The following is a 22,703-nucleotide window of genomic DNA, read 5'->3' as shown; positions in this document are numbered from 1 at the left end:
AGATACACAAGAGACACACGGTGACCAAACACCACCAAGGATACCTCGCTGAGTCAGTGCCTGAACTGGTTACTCCCTGGCCGGTGTGTGCGACAAGGTCGAGTACTTAATTCGGCGTGCGTGTACTGACGGTGCCGTTAATGGCAGTGTTAAGAAGTTCAATCGCAAGCACCGTTGCCCATATAATAGGGGATCTTTTTGTGTTTTGTTAGATCGCCTAAATATGAATGTGTCGTATACACCTGACACCACCCGACACAGCCTGTTGGTTAAGGTTTGTCACGTAAAACAAAACGTGGCCAACTAGTTACTATTTCAACACACCAGTGTGTTGGGAGAGTACAACCCGCAACATTTACAATTCAGTGACGAAGTTTCGACAGGCAATTATGAGCAGCAGTGGCCGGGTTTAACGACGCATTTATGTTCAAGCGATCTAGCCCAAAAAAACGAAAAACAACCTCTTATGGATATTGGTCACGAAAGCCTACTACGTGTTAATGTACTAAAGTATTATTGCGTCCGACTGTGACTTGTTCGCTCGGCTCAACAGAGTGTCTCATGCTCCACTGCTAATCCCTGCCGGATTATTATCACACGTTACCTTCTTTGGAAATGAAAATTGTGACGACGAACGGGCCAGTGGGAAGGTTTGCGCGAAGATTTGTCATAGGCAGCGGCGGCTGCTGCTGCCGATTTTTTTCTTCCAATTTGCACTGTGACACACATCGGGGTCGGTTATTATTCATGTGCAAAGTGACTCAGCTTCCGGATGGAGGTCAGGGGTGGGGAGCTCTTAGTTATTTTGTGTCAGATAGGGTAACGAATGCATCTCTGCAACACTTCGCCATTCAAGTGAGAATTGAAATGTCAAGGAGCTCTCTCTCTCTCTCTCACGGAAGTAATAGGCGCCAACGTATATCAAGGCCTGTGCGTTTGCGTTCAATGCCGAAGCAGTATATAACCCGCGAAACCAATTCATTCATGAAGAGTGATCGATTATTTCATTGGTTAGTCGATTCATTGGCAGCCATATTAAATGGGCATTAGCCTTTGGTCCTGCTGGAAACTCCCCGAATTTCACGCTGTCTGTGGGATAACAAACGCAGTAATTCCAGTTCAAAACAAATAGCCATTATCCATTAAATGAGCACTTTGCCAAAGGTTTTTCTGGAGAAAATAATTTCATGGCCGTTATGATGTCATCATTTTCGTAGTCCCGTTATATATTGTGCGACTGACAATACGTCCGACGTAGGCGTCATAGATTGTGAAGTTGCAATGATTATTGATTTGTATCAGGCTTATGTTGAATGAACCGCAGTTCCCATGAACGTCATTCATTGATTCACCCTCCAGTGTTGAGGACTCGGTGGACCAGGCTGATTGTCTCATCTCATCCACCGCACTGTGTCTAACCACCCACAACAACACACTCATTCACCCACTTGCTGCTCACACTTACCCATTCACTCACCACACTGCAGGTAAAAATAACACGCTTACCCACCCACTCAACCACTCACTCACCCACCCACTCACCACACTGCAGGTCACAACAACACGCTCATTCACCCACTCGCTCACACCGACCCATTCACTCACCACACTGCAGGTCAATATAACACGCTCACCCACCCACCCACTCACCCCCCACCCACCCACTCACCCCCCACCCACCCACTCACCACACTGCAGGTCACAACAACACGCTCATTCACCCACTCGTTCACACCGACCCTTTCACTCACCACACTGCAGGTCAAAATAACCCACCCACCCACTCACCCACCCAACCACACACCTACCCACCAACTCAATACACTCACTCCCACCGTGAATTTAACCCAGCCCGCAGGGTTCATAGTGCAATGTGCCTGGTCACAGCATCACCGTGCACAGTATGAGCATACAGGGACTCCTCTACTTAAGAACACTCGACTTTCAGAGATATGAACAAACCTGTCCATATGTCATGTAGATGCCACATGAAGAACCAGAGGCATCTACATCTACAGGAGAATATACAACTTTTAAAGCCATTCCCCGTGTTTAGTGCACATGCCGTACAACGTGTTTGGAATGGACAGGAGTAAAGTTCGACTTACGAACAAATTGACTTACGTACAGACCTCTGGAACCTAACTCTGTCGTAAATAGAGGAGTCCCTGTATACAGCAATGTATAATTAGATTCATTTATCGTGAACATTAAAATTATAATTTGAATTAATTACTCGTTCTAGATTTGAAGCTTTCGTGACTGCAAGGAATCATCTTCTTAGGTTTTTTCGGTAAAGTCACGTAGAAAGTAAAATAAAATAAAAACAAAAATCACGACGTTTCGGAGGCAACACAAGTCTCCGTCATCAGGTGGGACCGTCACAGCCAGATTAGCTGTATCAAGTGGTACAGCTAATCTGGCTGTGGCGGTCCCACCTGATGACGGAGACTTGTGTTGCCTCCGAAACGTCGTGATTTTTGTTTTTATTTTATTTTACTTTCTCCGTGACTTTACCGAAAAAACCTAAGAAGAAAGTTAATTACTCGTGGCATGCCTAGTAGGGTATTGAATAATATGAAAAGCTAAACCAATTTCCCGAACGGGGGGGTCGGGGGATGTTTGCCCAGGAGGAGAGAATATCCCGTAAAGAGTCAGTTTGTAGAGTACTAGTACAGTACTTCTATTGATATTCTGCCTGGGCTAAATGCTCTAGAGTTACTTTGCTTTGAGTCTGATCTATGAACTCCGTTTTCATTGCCACGTTTGTGAAATGTCGAAATGAAACAGGTGGCTTGGGGAGCTTTTGGGGGATGGGGGGGCGGTAGATGAGGGGGGGGGGTAATGTATGCACCTGGTGACAGAGTCATCACGATCTCCTGACATCCTGCAATTCCAAAACCAGCTGCTCGGTTCATACATGGGACAACAGCCCAGCATGTGTGGGGGCTTTCTCCCGTGCGCTCAGGATTCCTCCCACATCAGAGGTTGCAAACGGGTTTTGATTCCTTACCCGTACCCGTACCCGGCCGTGTACGGGTACCCGTTCCCTACCCGTACCCGTACCCTACCCGAAATGAGTGACAAACGGTTACTCACCAGTGACTCACGGCCTACCCATACCCGTACCCGGCCGCACCAGGGCCGCAAACCGGTACCCGTACCCGGGTATCGTGCAATGCATGTGGGACCTCTGTCCCACATGCATTGCACGCTCACGATCCGTCGGTGAGAACACCTCGCCACGTAGAGGACCGCGGGAGCTTGGGCGATTGTTGCCGCTGGGTCGCTGCGTGCGGCTGCCTTCACGCTTGTCCGTTGTTCCTCGTCTCTCAGAGTCGTTGTCTCTCTCTCATCGAGAGTCGCCAGTCCTTCGTTGCCAAGGCACGTGGGCCACTGGCGGCCCCTCTGGTGGCTTTTAGAGCGGCCCCTGACGTGCGTCCCCCTCCCCGACAATGCACGAATGTGAAAGCACCCTCCCATCATCTCGGTGGTTTCAAATAATGTGTGGCGGCCCTCACAATTACGACGTCTCATCGGCGAAAGTGCACTCCGCCTGAAAATGTGTGCAGAACACTGAGGTGAGGGAGCTCGTGTCGACAGCACGAGCGGGATCACAGGATGCTGTCTGATGATGATGATGGTGGTGGTGGTGCGGTGGTTAGTGCACTGCGACATATGAAGCTGGTTCTCCTGAGTTCGATTCCTGGTCACGGCTAATGTTGGTGGTGAGCGATGTCTGAACCGCTCCTGCGCACCCCTTTCACCAACCTGCGCTCACCAGCGTGGTGAAGTACGGTCAAACAACCCTCCGACCCACCGCGGCATGCCCGGTTGGCTACATAGTACCGTGCGAAAGAAGTTCAACGCTTATACATGGGGAGGCCCTCACGAAGCATTGAATGGCGTTTGAAAAATGTAATAATGATTACTATTTTTTTTCATTACTGTGTCATGTCTTGGGCTTTTGTGTTAATGCCCGAAAAACAAAACGTTAATTAGTTTGTTGTATCTTTCGCGCACCGTACGTAAACCGACCGTGCTAATTATTGTCCTATCATGGGCTATCTGTGTCGGGATGCTCTAAAAACGAAGACATTAATAATTGTCGTCGTTATTGTTTTAACTACCCTGTCAAGGCCTTCAACGCCCCGATGTTTTTGATCCCTATTACCACTTAGTGTTTGCAAATCCCATCCTAAAAGGGGTTGACACATTTTCAGTCAAATTAAAATTTTCCCTCCCCCACACCTCCCCTGCGAACCACCACCCAAATCCTCCTTTGTAAAAAGCACACAGAAGCATGCCGGAGTTTAACTGTTGTCATTTGTTGTTTATGGCAGCTGGGGCTGCAGTTTGTGTGCCGTGTGTTTGGGTTGGCAGGAGGTGGGGGGGAGAGTCACCCGCCAGGTGTGTTGTAAATTATAGCGGGGCTGGAGGAGGAGAGATCTGAACGAGTGCGTTATTTAACCGCAGCTTCAGCACCCGTTCAATTGACCCGTATGTGTGTGGTGTGTGCGCCTGCTTGTGTGTGCGTGTGTTTGTGCGTATGTGTCTGTGTGTGTGCGCGTGCACGGAATTGTAGCAGTTGGCGCCCTGCGCTACGAAATTGGCGACCCAAGTTCCATTCCCGCTTACGGCCGACATCGGTGATGAATATCTGAACCGGTCCTGGGCCTCCCCGAGGTCGACTCAGCCTCAAATGAGTACCTGGTGCAATGTGTAAGCATCGCTACTCGGGGGACAAAGGCGGCCGGGCATGGTTCTGGCCACCCACCCCCTCGTTTGCCGTGCCGGTCTTTATAGGTGTTCGCTAACAGCACTTGCCCCAACAGTCTGTTCAGGCTACATAGGGGATCTTTGTCTTTGTGTGTCTGTGTGGGTGCATGCGTGGGCGTGGTGCTGGCCACCCACCCCCTCGTTTGCCGTGCCGGTCTTCATAGGTGTTCGCTAACAGCACTTGCCCCAACAGTCTGTTCAGTCTACATAGGGGATCTTTGTCTTTGTGTGTCTGTGCGCGTGCGTGCGTGGGTGTGGTGCTGGCCACCCATCCCCTCCGTGTGCCGTGCCGGCCTTCATAGGTGCTCCTCGCTAACAGCACTTTCCGCCTATAGTCTGTTCAGGCTATACGGGGGATATTATCTTTTGTGTGTGCGTGGGGGAGCGGTGGCGTAGTGGTTAGTGCGTTGCGCTACGAACCCGGCGGCCCGAGTTCGATTCCCGCTCACGGCCACCAACACTGATGAGGTTTATCTGAACTCGTCCTGGGCCTCCCCGAGGTCGACTCAGCCTCAAATGAGTACCTGGTGCGGTGTGTAAACATCGCCACTGGGGAGACAGGCGGCCGGGCGTGGTGCTGGCCACCCCACCCCCTTCGTGTGCCGTGCCGGCCTTTGTAGGTGCTCACGGACAGCACTTGCTCCAACAGTCTGTTTAAAGGTTATTCGGGGGATCTTTGTCTTTGTGCGTGCGTGCACTCATGCTTTGTGATTGGGGTAGAGCTGGCAGTACCCGGATGTGGGGTGTTCACTTTAGCCCACATGCACTCAGGTTTTTAGTATAGAGTATGGTACTGGAAGCGTTTTTAAAATTTCATTTTGTATTCATTGCCTTAGTTTTCCAGTCCCATTGTGATATTGCCTTGGGTTCACTTCACACGAACACATTTGCATTCGCAACTTGTGCAGGCAGGCTCGTGTCGGTACCCTTAATGTAGCCAAGAAAGATGCAGTAATAATAATTTTAGAACTTTCGTGACTGCAGGAATTATTATTTGGTTCTTTCGGTTAAGTCACGTCTAAAGATAAAATAATAAATGAAATTAAATAATTAAATTATTTAATTAAATTTATTATTTTATCTTTAGACGTGACTTAACCGAAAGAACCAAATAATAATGAAATTAAATAATTAAATTATTTAATTTAATTTATTATTTTTTCTTTAGACGTGACTTAACCGAAAGAACCAAATAATAAGATGCAGTAAACCCACTGAGACCCATTGCAAGGGTGACCTTGGTCAGAGCATGGCCTGTGAAGTTGACAGCAGAGAACTGCTTCAAAAGTCCCTTAAGGAGAGACCCTTTATCCGCACTCGAGAAAAACATTTTATATGCCCTCCAAAGACCGTTCATTGTGCGTGTCAAACGGCCACATTTCTTTTTAAGTCTCAGCACTGATATTTAGCCAAATTTAAGCGAAACGCCCCAAATAGAGAACGATGGATTTTGTGCCTTTTATCGGTGACCGGGATGAGAGCGTGAACTCTGTCTCTCTCTCTCTCGCTCGCTGCACTCGAGAGCGTTGATTTCTCTGTAACAACAAAAACAAATGTGCGGGTTGCTAAGGCGCAAGACCCAAAGACTCAAAACGGCAAGCGGCCAGTATACGGATGTCAGAAAACCCGCCCCGTTGTTTCAGCTGCCGCGCGTTGGAGAGATCGAATGGCCCGGCGTGCATCACCTACTACGATGCCCGCGGGGCGGCACCTGCGGCCGACGACGCAAGGATGCGTTACGCCTGCGCGCGCGCAGGTAGCTGCTTCGAGCGCCTTGGCTGCAAAACGGGTGACCGAACTTTGTCGGTGAAGCCCCAAGGGGCTCGTTGTAGCCGCAGGTGCCGCTGATGAGTAAGGCGTCCCCCCCGCCCGTCCGCGCGCGTTTTGTGACCGGGGTCTCCGTGGTGTCGTGCGCGTTGTGACCGGGCTGGAGGCACTCGCCGGCTGTCACCGGGGGTCAACACAAAGAGGGGGGGGTGGGTTATTGTTCACTCCTTGTTTGTTTTTCCAATTCTCAATTTTTTCGAAAATATTTTTTCCCGCGGTGTTTTTACACTTTTGCGAGCGTTCGACCAAGTGCGCTGCTGCTGCTGCTGCGAGGTTTTGTTGCCACGTTGGCGCGTTCGGCGTGAAATGGCCGACGCGTGTTGCATAAGTTGCCCTCCGTAAAGAGCGCGCGAGTGCTTTTGCGTAGCGACGGTGTTCCACAGAGTAATCCGCATCCCGAAGTGTCATCCTGGAAATGCGGGGAATGGGGGTGTGAAATATGAAATGAAAGAATCTTTTTAGAGAGTGGGGGAACTGGGAGAAAGCGCGCATCTTGTAATCTGGAGAAAGATGACATTGAGAAGAGCCATCGTCCGGAAGATGGTTGTGAAAGCGTTGCTTTGAAACGGGGAGAGATGTCTCCTGGAAGGTGATTTCTCAATGGCTGGTGGTGGGGCTTCTTGTATCCTCCGGGTCGGTGTTCTTCACTAATTTTCAGAGGGGGATCGAGGGCCACTTTTGCCAATAGGGACATCATCTGGTCAGCTATCGCATGCAATTTAAGTCGGCTGCAATGACTTACACAGCTAAAAACGGCCTTGGTCCTCAGTACCTGCGGTCCCGTTCTGCCCCCCAGACTACATCTGGTAGAGAGATACAGTACATGCCTTGCTCTCTTCAGGCCGAGCCCTGCCGGCAAAACCTCGAATTTTTTATTCTACGCTGTGCCCGAGATGTGGAACTCTCTTCCGTCGGGCCCCTCAGATTGGCTCCGAGTATCGAAACAGTTCAGGAAACTGCAAGACAATTTTTTTTTTCCATTTAGCTTTTCCACGAGTGTGTCCTCTCAATTTGATATTTTTATATGCGTCTTGGTTTTATAGGTAGGACTACCTTCGTTTGATTTTTCCTGTAAGGTATCGCGATGACCTCTTTATGAATCGGAGTGAGGGGCGCCACTCATTATTTGAAACCATTGGGGGTTTGACAACAGCACGGTGATGATGGTGATGATGGTGATGATGGGGTGGGGTGGGTGTTTTCACATGTTGTGTATTGTCAGGGGCCGCACTTAAAGGCCACCAGTGGCCCGCGGGCCTTGCAATGAAGGACACTGGTCTGGATGGGAATGTCTTATTATAGAGAATCATTTTCTAGAAGATTATTTTAAACAACTCGATTTTTTTTCAGACCACCTACCAGGAACTGAGACTTTTTTTTGGGGCACCGCAGTGACGAGATGTTAACTACCTTGCCTGGCATACAGGAGGTCGTGGATTTGATCCCGACCCCTGATGCCTGTATATTTGGAGTTTGCATGTACCTCCCCGTGGTCGCGTGGATTTTTCTTTCCGTTTTTTTCGCTTCGCATTTCGAATCAATGTCACGCGTTCAAGAGTATATGTGCCCGCGATACATTTCCACGCGGTCGTGACGAGCCACTTCGTCGAGCCATCATTTGTGACCAGGTCGCTTGTGAGCAAGTGCCACATAGTAGCCTGGTAAAATATATATCGGTGGGCCTTCCCTGGTTGGTCGTAAAATAAAAATAGTTTAAATAAAAAAAATCGTTTAAAAATTAAGGAAAAAGAGTACACCCACTCCCCCCCCCACCCCCTACCGCTCGCTCAGTTGCCACCTTTGGCGCCACTTGCCCCGTCGCGTGACAGCGGCAGCCGCGGGAGCTCTCCTCGCCTCCGACCAGAACGTGTGGGAACGGACGCTCCTCTCTCTCTCTGCTCAGCCGTGATGTCGACCGCGGGGGCCAGACAGGCGGAGGCGGGGGGGGGGGCGTTCACAGCGAGCGGTTTCCTCCGTGTCCACTCCACCGCAGAGGAAGGCATGCACGGGCCATCTGGCAGGAACATTGCGTACCCCCCCCCCCGACTCGCAAGTGCAGTACCAGAAAACAAGAGCCTCCTCGGAAGACCGGGGGAGCTTTTGCACCCGGCAATACGTTTGCCGGCAGAGTGATTGGGAAGCATTCGCTGGGCCAGCCGACCTACGTAACACCCTGGATGTGTGAACGTAGCATCAATCTGGCATAGCCACCTGATGTTTGGGTTGCCGCTGTGGCGAGATGTTTACTACTTCGCCTGGTATGCAGGAGGTCGCGGGTTCAAGCCCGACCCCGACGCTTGCTGTATATTTGGAGTTTGCGTGTCTCTCCCCTAGGTCGCGTGGATTTTTTTTCTCCGTGTCCTCTGGTTTTCCCCTCCACATTTAGAATCAATTTGCGTTTAGAGTATGTGGCTGCTGTAAATGCCCACGTGATAATACACTTCGTCGGGCTGTCATTTGTGGCCAAGTCGTTTCAGAAAAGGAGCTGTATCGCTCAGTGGGCCTTACCTGGTTAAATATAAATAGTTCGTATGTTGCAGCCCCTTTGTAATTTCACTACTAGATGAAGGCCCCTCCCCATGTTGTCTCGGTCATGGTCGGTTGTTTGGCCGTACTTCACTCTGCTGCTCAGTGTATGTATGTTGGACTTCTTTTGCACCGTACATAGCCAACCACGCCAATCGGAGGTGCGGCGGAAGGACAAATGGGGAGTAAGGGGGGGGGGGGTGCCCAGGACTGGTTTATATGTCTCTTGTCGCTCATGTTAGCCATGGCCGGGGGTCGAACTCGGGCTGCAGTCGCTCAGGGAGACGAGCGTGTAAGGCCGTCCCCGTCTAAAACGAGGACTCTTCATTACATTGCAGCCATCGTGTGAAACGGCCGCCCGTTTCTGCTCTTTCGAAGTCGGGTGGTCTAGACAAGACTCGGAGTGGAAATAATGAAATAATAAAACATAATAAAATAATTCTCACGACGTTTCGGCCACAACGCAAGCAGCCGTCCTCAGGTGAAGAACAGGTCTGTCGGAAAGACAGCGTCTGAAGTCTTTCCGACAGACCTGTTCTTCACCTGAGGACGGCTGCTTGCGTTGTGGCCGAAACGTCGTGAGAATTATTTAATTATGTTTTATTTTTATTATTTTATTATTTTCCTTCTACGTGACTTTACCGAAAAAACCAAGAAGATGAATCCCTGCAGTCACGAAAGCTTTAAATCGAAATTTAAGACTCGGAGCGTTGTGCAATGCAGTCTTGTGGTCACGTGACATGCCCACAAGTCATGATACCTTCCCGCTGTCTGAGCAGCGCAGCGTTGCGCCTGCACACGCAATCCTGTTGTGGCGTGCTGCCTCCTCAATCGTTCACGCAGCGTTTCGGAGTTTCATCTCGTGGATTGACAATGACTGATGATGACGATGATTATTATTATAATAATTGTGGACGGTGCTTTCCCCTTGCACGTGGGTTTTTTTTCCCCCATGTGCTCCGGTTTACTTCCACGTGAAAGTACCGATTAATTGGCCAATTACGCCTTCACACACACACACACACATATAGGACTGCAGAGCTCAGGCGCTTGTTGGCGCTGGCCCGCCGCTTTGTCTGTTATTATTCACGCCTCTTGCGTCGCTCTCCGTCTCTGCGAGAGCGAGCGGACACCGCGCGACGCATCACAAGTTGACATTATATCCTTCCCTGCGAAATCTCCTGGTTTTCGCACGACGGCGCATGGCATCTGGTTTGCATTACTTCGGACACAGGGAGCACATCCAATGTGTCTGCAGTGTTTTGATTTCCCCCCCCCCCCACCACCATTGCCTTGGGCAGTATCGTCTCCTTCGAAAACCCACAAATCTGGCCGCGAAGTTTATTTTGGCTGCTATAAATGTCCGTTCAGCACCCTCTGTGCATGTCAATTACGTTTGGGTGGTGCTGTTGTGGGCGTGTGTTATTTTTCATTACCGCCACCTGAGTCGAAACTTCGCTGTAAGTTGCGAGTTTTGTGTTTCCACGGTGTTTGCTCGGGCGCGAAACGTGCAAGTGCATGGGACTCATTTGTCGGTACAAATAAGTCTCTTGTCTGGATCAGCCACCAACCCCCCCCCGCCTCCCCTCACCTGTTTGGTGCCTGGCATTATGATTTGCATTGCAGGCGAGCTGGCATGATCAGGATGGGGATGGTTTAGTTGAATTTCTTTTTTACCTTTTCCTATACTCTGCAATCCTTTCGTGTGTTTTTGTACTGTTTGTTGTAACGGTCTTACCCCGTGCCATTGTGAAGAAAAAGAGCTTCATTGCTCATCGGATTCCTCCAGGCTAAATAAAGATTCCGATTATGATTACACGAATGACATCGATTACATCGATTTATCGTAATCAATTTATTTGCGGTTGATTTATTTATTTAAAAAATTCGTGCAATCGGAAATCCGAATAGTGAACGCGGTAATCGGTAAACCTGGGTTGCCGGGTTCATCTTACGATGCGCAAACCATGGCGCCATCGTCTGTTGCACGTAAGACGCTTCGCATTTAAAATCTTAATATGTTGTGTAACAATGTCACTTGACCGTGTGTCTGTGCGTGTGTGTGACTGCGTGGAGAGCGGTCGTGTAGCGGTTAGCGCTGCGCTGCGCTACAAACCCTGCGGACCCGAGTTCGATTCCCGCTCACGGCCAGCACCAGTGACGATTATCTTAACCGGTCCCGGGCCTCCCCTAGGTCGACTCAGCCCTAAATGAGTACATGGTGCGGTGTGAAAACATCGCCACTGGGGAGACAAAGGAGGTCGGGCGTGTTGCTGACCATTCCACCCCCCTTGTGTGCCGTGCCGGCTTTTGTAGGTGCTCGCTAACAGCACTTGCCCCAAGAGCATGTTACAGGCTATTTGGGGAATCTTTGTCTCTGTGTGACTGCGAGGAGGAGCGGGGCCTCTGTCTTCGAGTGAAATGTGCTGCTGTCTGTTTGTAAGCGCGTGAGTTTCGAAGGATATTGGGTGCCACGGTGCCGAGAGGTTAGCTCCCTCGCCCGGCATGCATGAGGACGTGGGTTCGATCCCAACCCTGACGCCTGCTGTATATTTGGAGTTTGCGTGTGTCTCTCTCTTCACTGTGGTTGTGTGGATTTTTCTCCGGGTCCTCCGGTTTTACCCTCCACATTTAGAATCAACATCGCGCTTTGAAGAGTATTTATTTGGCTGCTATAAATTTCCACGCGACGATAAGCCACTTGGTTGAGCAATCATTTGTGGCCAGGTCGCTTCTTAAAAAGAGCTACATAGCTCAGTGGGGCCTTACCTGGTAAAATAAAAATAGTTGCAAGTTATGGCCTCTCATAGGACGACACCCGAGTACATGGTGCAGCGTTGTAAGGTCACCGTCGGGGAGACAAAGGCACCTGAAGCGTTTAGGTGACCCCAGAACCCCACCTGTGTTCCATGCAGACAATGCTCTAATGGACGCCCGTTAACAGAACTTACCCTCACAATCTTTCCGAGCTAAAAGAGGCATATTTGTTGCGTGCGCGTTGCGCGTGCGTTTGACGTGCATGTTTGAGTTACGCTCGCGGACATCGCCGGCGACGATTATCCGAATTGGTCATGGGTCCCCCCCTAGGTCGACTCGGCCTCAATCGAGTACCTGGTGTGATGTGTGAACATCACCACTGGGGAGACAAAGGCAGGCAGTGGGTGGCACTGGCTACGCCACCCACTCTCGTGCTGCTCTGCTTGGTAAGATGCTCGCGAATGACACTTTGATGTGCGAGGATCTTTAACCGGGGATCTTTGTCAGCGTGTGTACGCGTGTGTACGCGCGCGCACCGCGTTTGGAGAGCGGGGCCGCGGCGATCAACGCCCCGCGCCACGAGCTCACCAACCCGCTGCTCGATTCCCACTCGCGGCCACCAACACCCGGTGACGATTATCTGAACCGGTCGTGGGCCTTCCCCTGGGTCGACTCGGCCTCTCCACGAGGGGGACAACGGCGGCCGGGCGTGACGCTGGCCGCCACCCAACCCCCTGGTGTGCCGTGCCGGCCTTTATAGGTGCCGCTCGCTAACGGCACTTGCCCCGAACAGTCTGTTACAGGCTATATGGGGCGGGGGTGGGTCTTCGTCTTTCACGCTACATGTAGGGCTGGTGTTATAAATATGGAATCAGCTGAATGATTAAAGGAGTGCGGCTGGGCCACGTGAAGTTGTAGGACAGAATGCCCTCTACCCCGTGCACATGGTCACAGTGTACGTCATGCAATACCAAACCGGATTCTCGCGATGGCCTTGTGCTAATGAAAGACATCAATTGTTTGCTCAACATTTATTTTTGTAGTTGTTTCTCACCCACCCCTATTTCATCCCGATTATGCCACCGCCGTCACGCCGCTTAAGCATCCACGGCTATCTTAGCGCAGGGCAGCGTTGATTTTTTTTGTTCGTGTCGGGGAATGGTAAGCCACCAAAGTGGACGTCATAGAGCTACCTCGTGAGGTCCTTTTAAATGATCCTCTGCTCCACAGAGTAACGGGCAAAACCACGACCTGGATTCGAACTCAGCTGTGCCAGTTCAACGCTCTGCCCTCCGAGCCAGCCTCTCAATACAAACTCCTTCGATTTATCATCACCATCATCGGCCACGGTCAACCCACTGCTGGCTGAGAAGCCTCCCCAATCCACCGCCCCACCATTCATGGTCATTGCGATGTAGCAATCCCCGCCTAGCACCCGCTCGCGAGCTGACGTAATCGCTCCGTGAACGTCTTCAATTTGGACGCGTCGTCTCGTCGAAATGCAACTGGAGTGGTTGTTCACTTTGCCGGGCCTTGGTTTAGCCAATGACGGCCGGTTGCTCAAGACGTTGTCGGATCGATCGGTAACGCAGCGCTTTTTCTAACCTCTTGTGAACGGGGCCCGTAACATTTTCGTTCTCGCGCGGTACATTCGCAGCGAATCTTCTGGGCATTAGCGCTGCCAACCTGAACACGCCCGTGCCCCGTGCGAGGCGTAAAATCACACCGAGATGATGATTCAAGCGCGTGGCGACGTGTCGCCCGGTGTGGTGAACTAAATGGCACTTCAAATTATTTTTTTCCACGTGAAATACTGCGACATTTTAAAATTTTAATTCTCCGCCGCTCGACAGCGTGTCCTGCGCTAAATTGAACGTACTCGGGGTGGGAGGCCTTGAGTTTCAGAGGCACGGTTCTAATGGTGGGGGGGGGGGGGCACGACATGGCGAGGCCCCGAGTGATGTTCGCTTGGCACGTCTGTGTGTGTGTGTGCGGGGAGCGGTGGTGTCACGGTTAGCGCGTTGCACTACGAACCCGGCCACCCGGGTTCGATTCCCGCTCACGGCCAACACCGGTGACGATCATCTGAACTGGCCCTGGGCCTCCCCTAGGTCGACTCGGCCTCAAATGAGTACCTGGTGCGATGTGTAAACATCGCCACTGCGGAGATAAAAGAGTGCGCCGTGCCGGCCTTCATAGGTGCTCGCTAACAGAATTTTCCCCAACAGTCTGTAGGCTATACGTGGGATCTTTGTTTTTGTTGTCGTGTTCATGGTGGGGGGTAGGGGGGGGGACACCGGCGCGTGTCTCCCCTGATGATTTACGCTTCGGATTTGCATCGCGGTCAAATATTGATGATGGTGCGATACATTTTTGGTCAGAAATCATCGCAGTCTCGGATAGGCCAGCAAGCCTGGCCATTCACCCGAGGTAAACTTTGTACGTTTCATTTTTGTCATCATCATCGTCATCAGTGGTTGCAGCAGCAGTGGCGGCAGCAGGAGTTGCGGCCATATTTAGTCCACTGCTGGATAAAGGACTCCCCAAATCCGCCACCATTTCTCGCACTCCAGCAGTTTAGTTTGTTGTCCTTCCCCCACACCTCCGATTAGCACGGTTGGATACGTACGGTGCGAAAGAAGTTCAACGTACGTACAATACATACAGCAGTGGACGTCCTGTGGGATTAGACCGTCTGCCTTTTTCGCGAAGTCGTCTTGCCCAGATGCACTTGCCCACTTTCTTTTTTTCACGAGTCGTTTGGTGAGAGTGGATCCTTTGATTTTCGGAGTACGCACTAGAATACACGCGCCTCCATTGGCCGCCGCCACGCCGTCCTTCCCGGTCGTATAAACGTAAGGCGGTCTACGAATATAAAAGATGAGGTCAGGGCTGCTTCACCGTTCTTGACCGTACGGCCCGGTTGGCATTGGTAAGGTGAAGGAGGTGGGTACCCAACAACGGGTCGGTGATCACTTCCCACTGATGTCGGACGTAGCCAGGAATCAAACTCGCATCCCTCGGTTTATAGCGCGGTGCGAGCTAGCCCGACGCGCTTCCGGTGCAACATGCATCTCATTTGTCGTTCTCTGTCTCTCCCCGTGCCCGCGTGTGCGCGTGCCCGCATGTGTGCGTTTGCCCGCGTGTGCGTGCCTGCGTCCGCGTGCGCGTGCGTGTGTGCCCGCGTGTGTGTGTGCGTGTGCCTGTGTCCGCGTGCGTGCCCGTGTGTGTGTGTGCGTGTGTCCGCGTGCGTGTGTGCGTGTGCCTGCGTCCGCATGCGTGTGTGTGTGCGTGTGCGTGTGCCTGCATCCGCGTGCGTGTGTGCCCGCGTGCTGCTCTAGATGTTGACGACGTGGCGGGGTTCCCGGGCCCTGGCGGCGGGGTGGACGCCGTGGGTGCGGCCACAAACGCGCCGATCGCCATCCCCTGCCACGCGTCCGCCTCGGGCCACGCCGCAACGTTCTGCTCCCCGCCACGGGCAAACCACGGCACGGTATGGACCCACCGCGTTGGCCACCTGTGTGTGTGTGTGTGTACCTGGCGACCCGAGTTTGATTCCAGCTCACGACCAATATCGGTGACAATTGTCTGCACCAGTTTCCGGGCCTTCCGTAGGTTGGCTCGGTCCCAGATGAGTACCTGCTGCCATGCGTAAACATCGCCACCAGGGAGACAAAGGCGGCCTGGCATGTGCCGCTAAGAAGACTTGCCCCAACAGTCTGTTGACATCTTCTTGATTCTTTCGGTAAAGTCACGTAGAAGGGAAATAATAAAAGAATAAAAATAAAACATAATAAATTAATTTTCACAGATAATTATTTTATTATGTTTTATTATTATTATTTTATTATTTCCCTTCTACGTGACTTTACCAAAATAACCAAGAAGATGAATCCCTGCAGTCACGAAAGCTTTAAATCGAAAGTCTGTTGACATGCTATATGTGGGTTGAGGGTGGGGGGGGGGTTGCCCTTTGTCCTGCAATATTGAAAGACAAGACAAGATGCTGTCGAGTAGTGGGGGTGACTCACGCTGCGGAGAGGCTGTGGGGGTTTCTGTAACGTGGGCCTTACCTGTTAACATAATAACGGTTCGCAGTTTTATATTTTCCGAGCCCGTCGTGCCAGCGCGTGCGTGCTCCTCCACCCTCTGCTCAGGGCTACGCCGGCCCCAGCGGCGAGCCAGGAGGGGAGGTGACCTACAGCTACCTGCACGGCCCCGGCGGCTCGTCAGGCGCCCCGCCGGCGGGGGGCGCCGGCTCGCGACAGCAGATGCCGGTGTTTGAGTGCCCCAGCATCCAGATCACGTCCATCTCGCCGCGGCGTCACGACATGGACGTGATGGAGGAGGGAGGGGACGGGGGCCCTCCTGGCGGCGGCGGCGGTGGCGGTGTGGACGGGGCGAGGGCCCTGCACGAGGGCAGGGAGAGGGGCAGGTGGGTCCCCGTGGTGGAGAGATGTTAACTACCTCGCCTGGTACGCAGGAGGTCGTGGGTTTTCGATCCCGACCCTGATACCTCTTCTATGTTTGGAGTTTGCGTGTCTCTCTCTCTCTCTGTCCGTAGTGAGATGTTAACTACCTCGCCTGGTATGCAGGAGGTCGTGGGTTTTCGATCCCGACCCCTGATACCTCTTGTATATTTGGAGTTTGCGTGTCTCTCTCTCTGTCCGTAGTGAGATGTTAACTACCTCGCCTGGTAGGTAGGAGGTCGTGGGTTTTCGATCCCGACCCTGATACCTCTTGTATATTTGGAGTTTGCGTGTCTCTCTCTCTCTGTCCGTAGTGAGATGTTAACTACCTCGCCTGGTATGCAGGAGGTCGTGGGTTTCGATCCCGACCCCTGACACCTCTTGTATATTTGGAGTTTCCGTGTTTTCTCTCTTGCCGTGGTGGCGTGGATTTTTCTCCGGGTACTCTGGTGTTTAGTTTGTTGTCCTTCCCTCGCACCTCTGATTAGCACGGTTGGCTCCGTACGGTGCGAAAGAAGTTCAACATACATACATACATGCGTTTCGAGTATTTGGCTGCTGTAAATTTCCACGTGATAAGCCATTTCGTTGAGTTATCATTTATGGCGCAGAGCTAATAGCTCCGTGGGCTTTACCTGGTAAAATTAATTTAAAAAAATATTTGGTTAATACGTCCCAGGGCCATCGTGGAAATGAGGTTACAACATAACCTGGTCTCTTGCTGGGTTCTCACCTGGTCAAACAAAATGAATTTAACTAAGCTGCCTCGCACGCCGGTCAGGAAATGGCTGGACGCGGTAAAAACGGTGGTAAAATTAATATCGTACGCGGTGAGACCTCAACGCAACGTCAACGCGACCGCGTCATTAGTGAGCAGCAGGGCCACGCGCGGAGACGTGGAGATAGGAGCAATGCGGGGAAGAGTGGAGTGAGAGGTGCGGATTGATTGGAGTGAGATGTTGGGATGAGCTGAGTGAGGTGTGGGAGGTGAGTGGCATGAGAGTTGTGGAGTGACATGAGGTGCGGTAAGAGCTTCGAGATGCGCGGAGTGAGAGGCGCGAGATGTGTCGAGTGCGACGCGGCGGGGGATGAGCGGAGTGAGGTGTGCGAGAGATCGGCGGAGTGAGACGTGGACGACGTTTCGCCGCGTTCAAACACGGACGTTCCAATCGACGATCCCTCACGGAGGAGGGTCCCCTCCCCATCCTACCCCCTCTCCCCCCGTACCCCCCCTCCCCCCACCAGAAGCCGCGACCAGCTGTACCTGTCGCTGGAGCACGGCTTCTACCGCGAGTCGGCGCTGAGCCTGAGCCCGGCGAGCAGTGTGTCGTCCCGCAGCTGCTTCTCCGACGCGTCGTCGCTCGAGTCGTACTCGTACGCGTGCGACGACGTCGAGGCGGAGCTCAACGAGGCGACGTCGCGCATCGGCCTGCACGCCGCGTCGCCCCTCTCCGCGTCGCCCCTCCCCTCGCCCGGCGGCTCCCCGCACCTCGGTTCGCTCGACGACGCCTGGGCGCACCTGCCGCACCAGCAGCACCAGCTGCAGCTGCAGCAGCAGCAGCAGCAGCAGCATCAGCAGCAGCACTACCATCAGCAGCAGCACCACCAGCAACAGCAGCCTCCGTCCTACGGCACACACCTGCAGGTGAGCAGCCAGAGACATCTGTGACGTTATTGGCGCGTAACTATTGTACGTTGTCATTGTAATGCAGAAGTCATGTGGACGGGTTTACTGTCCACATTACTTCTGCCTCTGTTATGGGTTTACTATGACCCGCGTAGATCCCCCCCCCCCGCAACATTTAAATGGACTGAACCGCTTGCAGAGCAATTGCTGATTTGTCGTTAGCCGCGTCTCTACGCTGCGCAGAAACATCACGCACCAGGCACTCGTGTCGGGTGGTGGAGGGTTTCGACACATTTCTACTTAAGCGATCAAACCCAACAACCTTTATTTTGGACAGTATTATTATGCTCTGCGGTGCTGTGCAGTAACTTCTGTCGCATTGGATTGTTGGTTTCCTGATTAGCTTGTGATTTTCGCTGTTTTTATTTGTGGGGTTTTTTTCCCACCTTTTTTGTTGCTTATTATATTTGTATAATATGAAAAAGCAATCGCATGTTTTTGCCTGCTACAATATTATCAGGTGAATCAATCGGTGATCTCAGTGTGTTTGTATGTATACGCACACACACACAATTACCATGTTTGATATTCGTCAGAGCACTGCAGACTCTAATAACGTCACTAAACTCTCTGAGCCTGTGCCTTCATCCAGACTGTAAATTTTATCTGGTCACAGTCGGTCGCGCTTAAGTTTTTGCTCGGCAGCCGAAGTCAGCTTCAAGATCGATGCTTTGCATCTGCTCGCAGTCACCACAACCTACGATAATTTGACACTTGTCGACGAATATTCCCGCGACTAATTCTGCCAACAAATTCGACACTGGTGTTGGCTGTGTGTAAAGAAGGGGCGGGAGGGGGGTGGGTGTCGTGCGGGTGGTAACGTAGGGTGGTAGGGTGGTAGCGTAGCGCAACTGGCACGGGGTTTCTGGTGCAAAACATGAAATGGGCTTTCCCCCGTCCAACTTCAGCCCCCGCTCTTCGTATCCCGGCACCTGCGGGGCCCGTTACGGGCTTGCCGCGTGCGTCATTCTCCTCTTCATCGCACAGCCGAGGCGCTTGCGTAGCGAGCGGCCATCTTGTCCCCGGTGCCAGATAATAGATAAATAAATGCGCCTCTCAAAATAAATTTTGACTCAGAAATCGAACAGCACGTTAACCCAACAACAGCAACAACCGCCATTCGCAACTAAGTGGCGGTGATGTCACCGCGGCACTTGTGCCAGGCTAGGTGCACTGTTTAAGGCCACGTGAAGTGTCGAATGCCCGCTGGCAAGCGGTGCCATGGGTTGACCGATTGAGATGACTGGCACACACACACACACGCACACAAACACGCGCACAAACACCGCAGTCACTTTCCGCCGCTCGCAAGAGGCCATTTGAGTGACGCCTCTTGACGCGCTCGCCCGCGCGTGCGCGTGCGCCGCAGGTTTCCCCGCGCCACTCCCCCAGTGGCTCCCCCCGCACCAGCGTCACGGAGGAGAGCTACCTGAGCCCGAGGCCCTCGTCGCCGTGCGGCAAGCGACGGCACTCGGGCTCCGACGCCTCGGCCCCCTCGCCGTCGCGCACTCCCTCCCCGCTGCCGTCTCCCCGCTCGCTCGGCCTGGCCGAGCCCGCGGGCCCTCCCTTCCTCACGCCCGTGCCGTCCGGAAACGGCTGCGGCGGCGGCGGAGGAGGCGGCGGCGGCGGGGGCAGCTGCTCGCCGACCGGCGCCTCTCCCGACTTGGGGCCCGTGCCGGGAGCCGCCGTGCTGGACATCTCGGAGAGCGTGCCGCCAAAGGCTCGCCGCACGTCGCTCGACCAGGCCTCGGCGGGCAGTGGCGGCGGCATTGGCGACGAGAGGGACTCGTCGTGCGACAGTTTCCAGCAGCTCTGCGCCAAGAAAGATCTGCCGCCCGTGCTGACGTCGCCCGGCTTGCACATGGCCGGAGACAACTTCCTGGCGGTGCCGCCGCTCTTCTCGTGGAAGAGCAAGGTGTCGGGGGGAGGAGGTGGTGGTGGCGGTGGTGGTGGAGGTGGCGCCGGCAGCTGCGGAGGTGCGAGCCACATGCCGCTCTTCAGGTGAGCGCTCGTCCTGCGTGGCGCGTTGCGTCGCGGCCCTTTGTCGAAGGCCGGGTGAACGAAGGCCGCCCCCTCCACCCCCACGTCGTGTCGGTCATTGAGGGTCCTGACCATGCTGGTCAGTGCAGGTGGTTGAAGTGGTGTCCAGAAACAGTTTGAAAATTTGGCCCACTGATGTTTTCCACGGCCGAGTTTAGAGGGTAGCGCATTATAACCACGGAGCCTCCTCCGCACTCTGGGTTGCATTAACGGGATTGCAATTTTATGGAGTGTGAAACCTCTTGTCCGTGTGACCCCTCTTATCTGCCGGTGCACCCGTTCGCCGGTGTTTACCCTTAGCAAGCACCCCTTTTTCCACTGCCACATCTGAACCGTGCCAGCACCCGTCGCTTGCGGCACGGTTGGTTATCCGAACCGAGCCGCATGGCACCGCCGGGTGTCAGAATCCTTTCCTTGCCGAGGGCCCAACACGACTTTCGCATACCTTTTTGACCGGGCCACGCATTAGCGCGCACGCGCCTCCGTCACGGCAAGCGAAGGCCCTTGCAGTGACAGAGGAGGCGGCTCGAGAGGGCTAAAGTTAGAAACGCAGAGTGTCACCCGGTCGGACGCATTCCCCTGTGATACCACTGCGTAGGTTCCCTCCCGGTCACGCCGTGTGGCCCCCCCCCCCCCCACACCGTGTGTGTGAGTGCGCGTTGTTGAGGGCTGTGCCACGTGGCGTTCCGCTCGATTGTCCCAACGGTGGAGCACGCGGAGCACCGGACATCGTGCAGCACGCAAACTGTTCTCCTCTAGCACCCGATTGGCGTGGCTAAGACGCTGGCAGTGACACACAGCGGAATCTGAATTTTTACTCAGCAGCGAAGCTCTTCTTTCACCGATGATCCAGCAGGGTATCGTTTGCGTGGCCGTTTCGAAGTTGGTGGCTCTCGCGTGAACTTTGGGCCGTTGTACGTCCGAAGCGACGATCGTGACGCGGAGTGCCCCACGTGGTTCGTTTGCGTCAGGAGCACGTCGCTGCCGTCCCTGGACTGGCAGCTGCCGAGCGCGGCCGGTCCGTACGAGCTGCGCGTGGACGTTCAGCCCAAGTCGCACCACCGCGCGCACTACGAGACGGAGGGCAGCCGCGGTGCCGTCAAGGCCACCACGGGAGGGCACCCCGTGGTGAAGGTACCCTCCGCCTCCGCCTCATCATCCTCGTCATCCCCATCATCCTCGTCATCCCCATCATCCTCGTCATCATCCTCCACCTATGTCTCCCCCAACGCCTGATGTTCACACATTGCACCAGGGTACTCGTTTGAGTTCTAGCCGAGATAGGGGAGGCTTAGAACTGGTTCAGTCATTCGCCGCTGTTTTTTGCGGCAATGAGCGTGAATCGAACTCGGGTCGCTGGCTTCGTAGCGCAGAGCACCTGGACCACAGGTGTAGGCCACCTCGCCCAACTCTCTTCTATGGCACGACCGCTCTCGCTGCCTATGACTCGCACAGCGATTTGCGTGCTAATGTTAAACGAAACTATTTTTTATTTCACCAGGTAAGGCCCACTGAGCTATGTAGCTCTTTTTCAGAAGCGACCTGGCCACAAATGATAGCTTATCACGTGTAACTGTATAGCAGTAGCCACACACTCTAAACGCGTGACGTTCATTCTAAATGTGGATTGAAAAACCGGAGGACCCGGAGAAGAAATCTACACGACCATGGGGAGAACACGCAAATTCTAGATTTGAAGCTTTCGTGACTGCAAGGATTCATATTCTTAGGTTTTTTCGGTGAAGTCACGTAGGTAAAAAATTAAAATTAATAAAAAGTGAAAGAAAAAATTAAATAAAAATCACGACGTTTCGGAGGCAACACAAGCTTCCGTCTTCAGGTGGAACAGTCACAGCACGATAGCTGTATTGCCTCCGAATCGTCGTGATTTTTATTTTATTTTTGATTTAACTTTTTATTAATTTAAATTTTTTACCTACGTGACTTTACCGAAAAAACCTAAGAATAAGAACATGCAAACTCCAAATGTACAGGCATCAGGGTCGGGATCGAACCCACAACCTCCTGTATACCGGGCGAGGTAGTTAACGTCTCGCCCACGCTGGCATCCGACTCGTTCTTCTGCAATTCTCATGCAGCCACCTGTGGGTCTGCCTGTGGACACTTCCAGGTGCTTCCACGATCCACCAACCCTAACACTTCAAAGAGATTGCACCTTCACGCGGGGCTTCAACACTGGCGCTGCAGAGGGACCCAATGGCACGTGGTGTCCATGGAAGCATTTTTAGTTCCCTCTTAATCTCTCCTCCAGTTTCAAGTTTCCACGCTGGGAACGTCTAATCGGAAACGAACAGTTTTCTCGAGAAAAACAAAATTGAGTTGTGGTGAAAAAAATAAAAAATGATGGGGATGGGGGGATTCCCGCTGAAACATAACTGCAACGGTTTCTTATTTCACTTGCCCGCTCGTCCAGATTAATTATCATAATTTCTTGTCCTCTTCCCGTGTCGTCGTCCAGGCTGTTTGGGGCCCGCTCCAGCGCCGAAGCAGTGGAGCGAGTGCCGTAGATCGGCAGCCTGGCAAGGGATTGTGGGACATGAGATCTCATCGTCGGGCAGGGGCGGCCGCGCTCTGGGAGTTGGGGGGGGGGTGTTCAT

The 22,703-nt window shown here is 53.0% G+C and overlaps 1 protein-coding gene across 2 annotated transcripts in view; it reads left to right on the top strand.

Annotated features, from left to right (window-relative positions):
• LOC144735233 (nuclear factor of activated T-cells, cytoplasmic 3-like) overlaps window positions 1-22,703 on the top strand; it is a 147,938-nt gene that overhangs the window by 44,269 nt on the left and 80,966 nt on the right. For both annotated transcript variants that reach the window (XM_078617721.1, XM_078617720.1), the window contains exons 2-6: window positions 15,231-15,382; window positions 16,047-16,324; window positions 17,604-18,003; window positions 19,415-20,046; window positions 21,057-21,219. In XM_078617721.1, coding sequence (XP_078473847.1) covers window positions 15,231-15,382; window positions 16,047-16,324; window positions 17,604-18,003; window positions 19,415-20,046; window positions 21,057-21,219 — 1,625 coding nt within the window. The remainder of the gene's footprint in view (window positions 1-15,230; window positions 15,383-16,046; window positions 16,325-17,603; window positions 18,004-19,414; window positions 20,047-21,056; window positions 21,220-22,703) is intronic.

This window comes from Lampetra planeri, chromosome 54, assembly GCF_965212315.1.
Source record: "Lampetra planeri chromosome 54, kcLamPlan1.2.h2, whole genome shotgun sequence".
Taxonomy (NCBI): domain Eukaryota; kingdom Metazoa; phylum Chordata; class Hyperoartia; order Petromyzontiformes; family Petromyzontidae; genus Lampetra; species Lampetra planeri.
The sequence above is the reverse complement of the archived record's forward strand: the minus strand, read 5'-3'. Positions and strand labels throughout refer to the sequence as shown.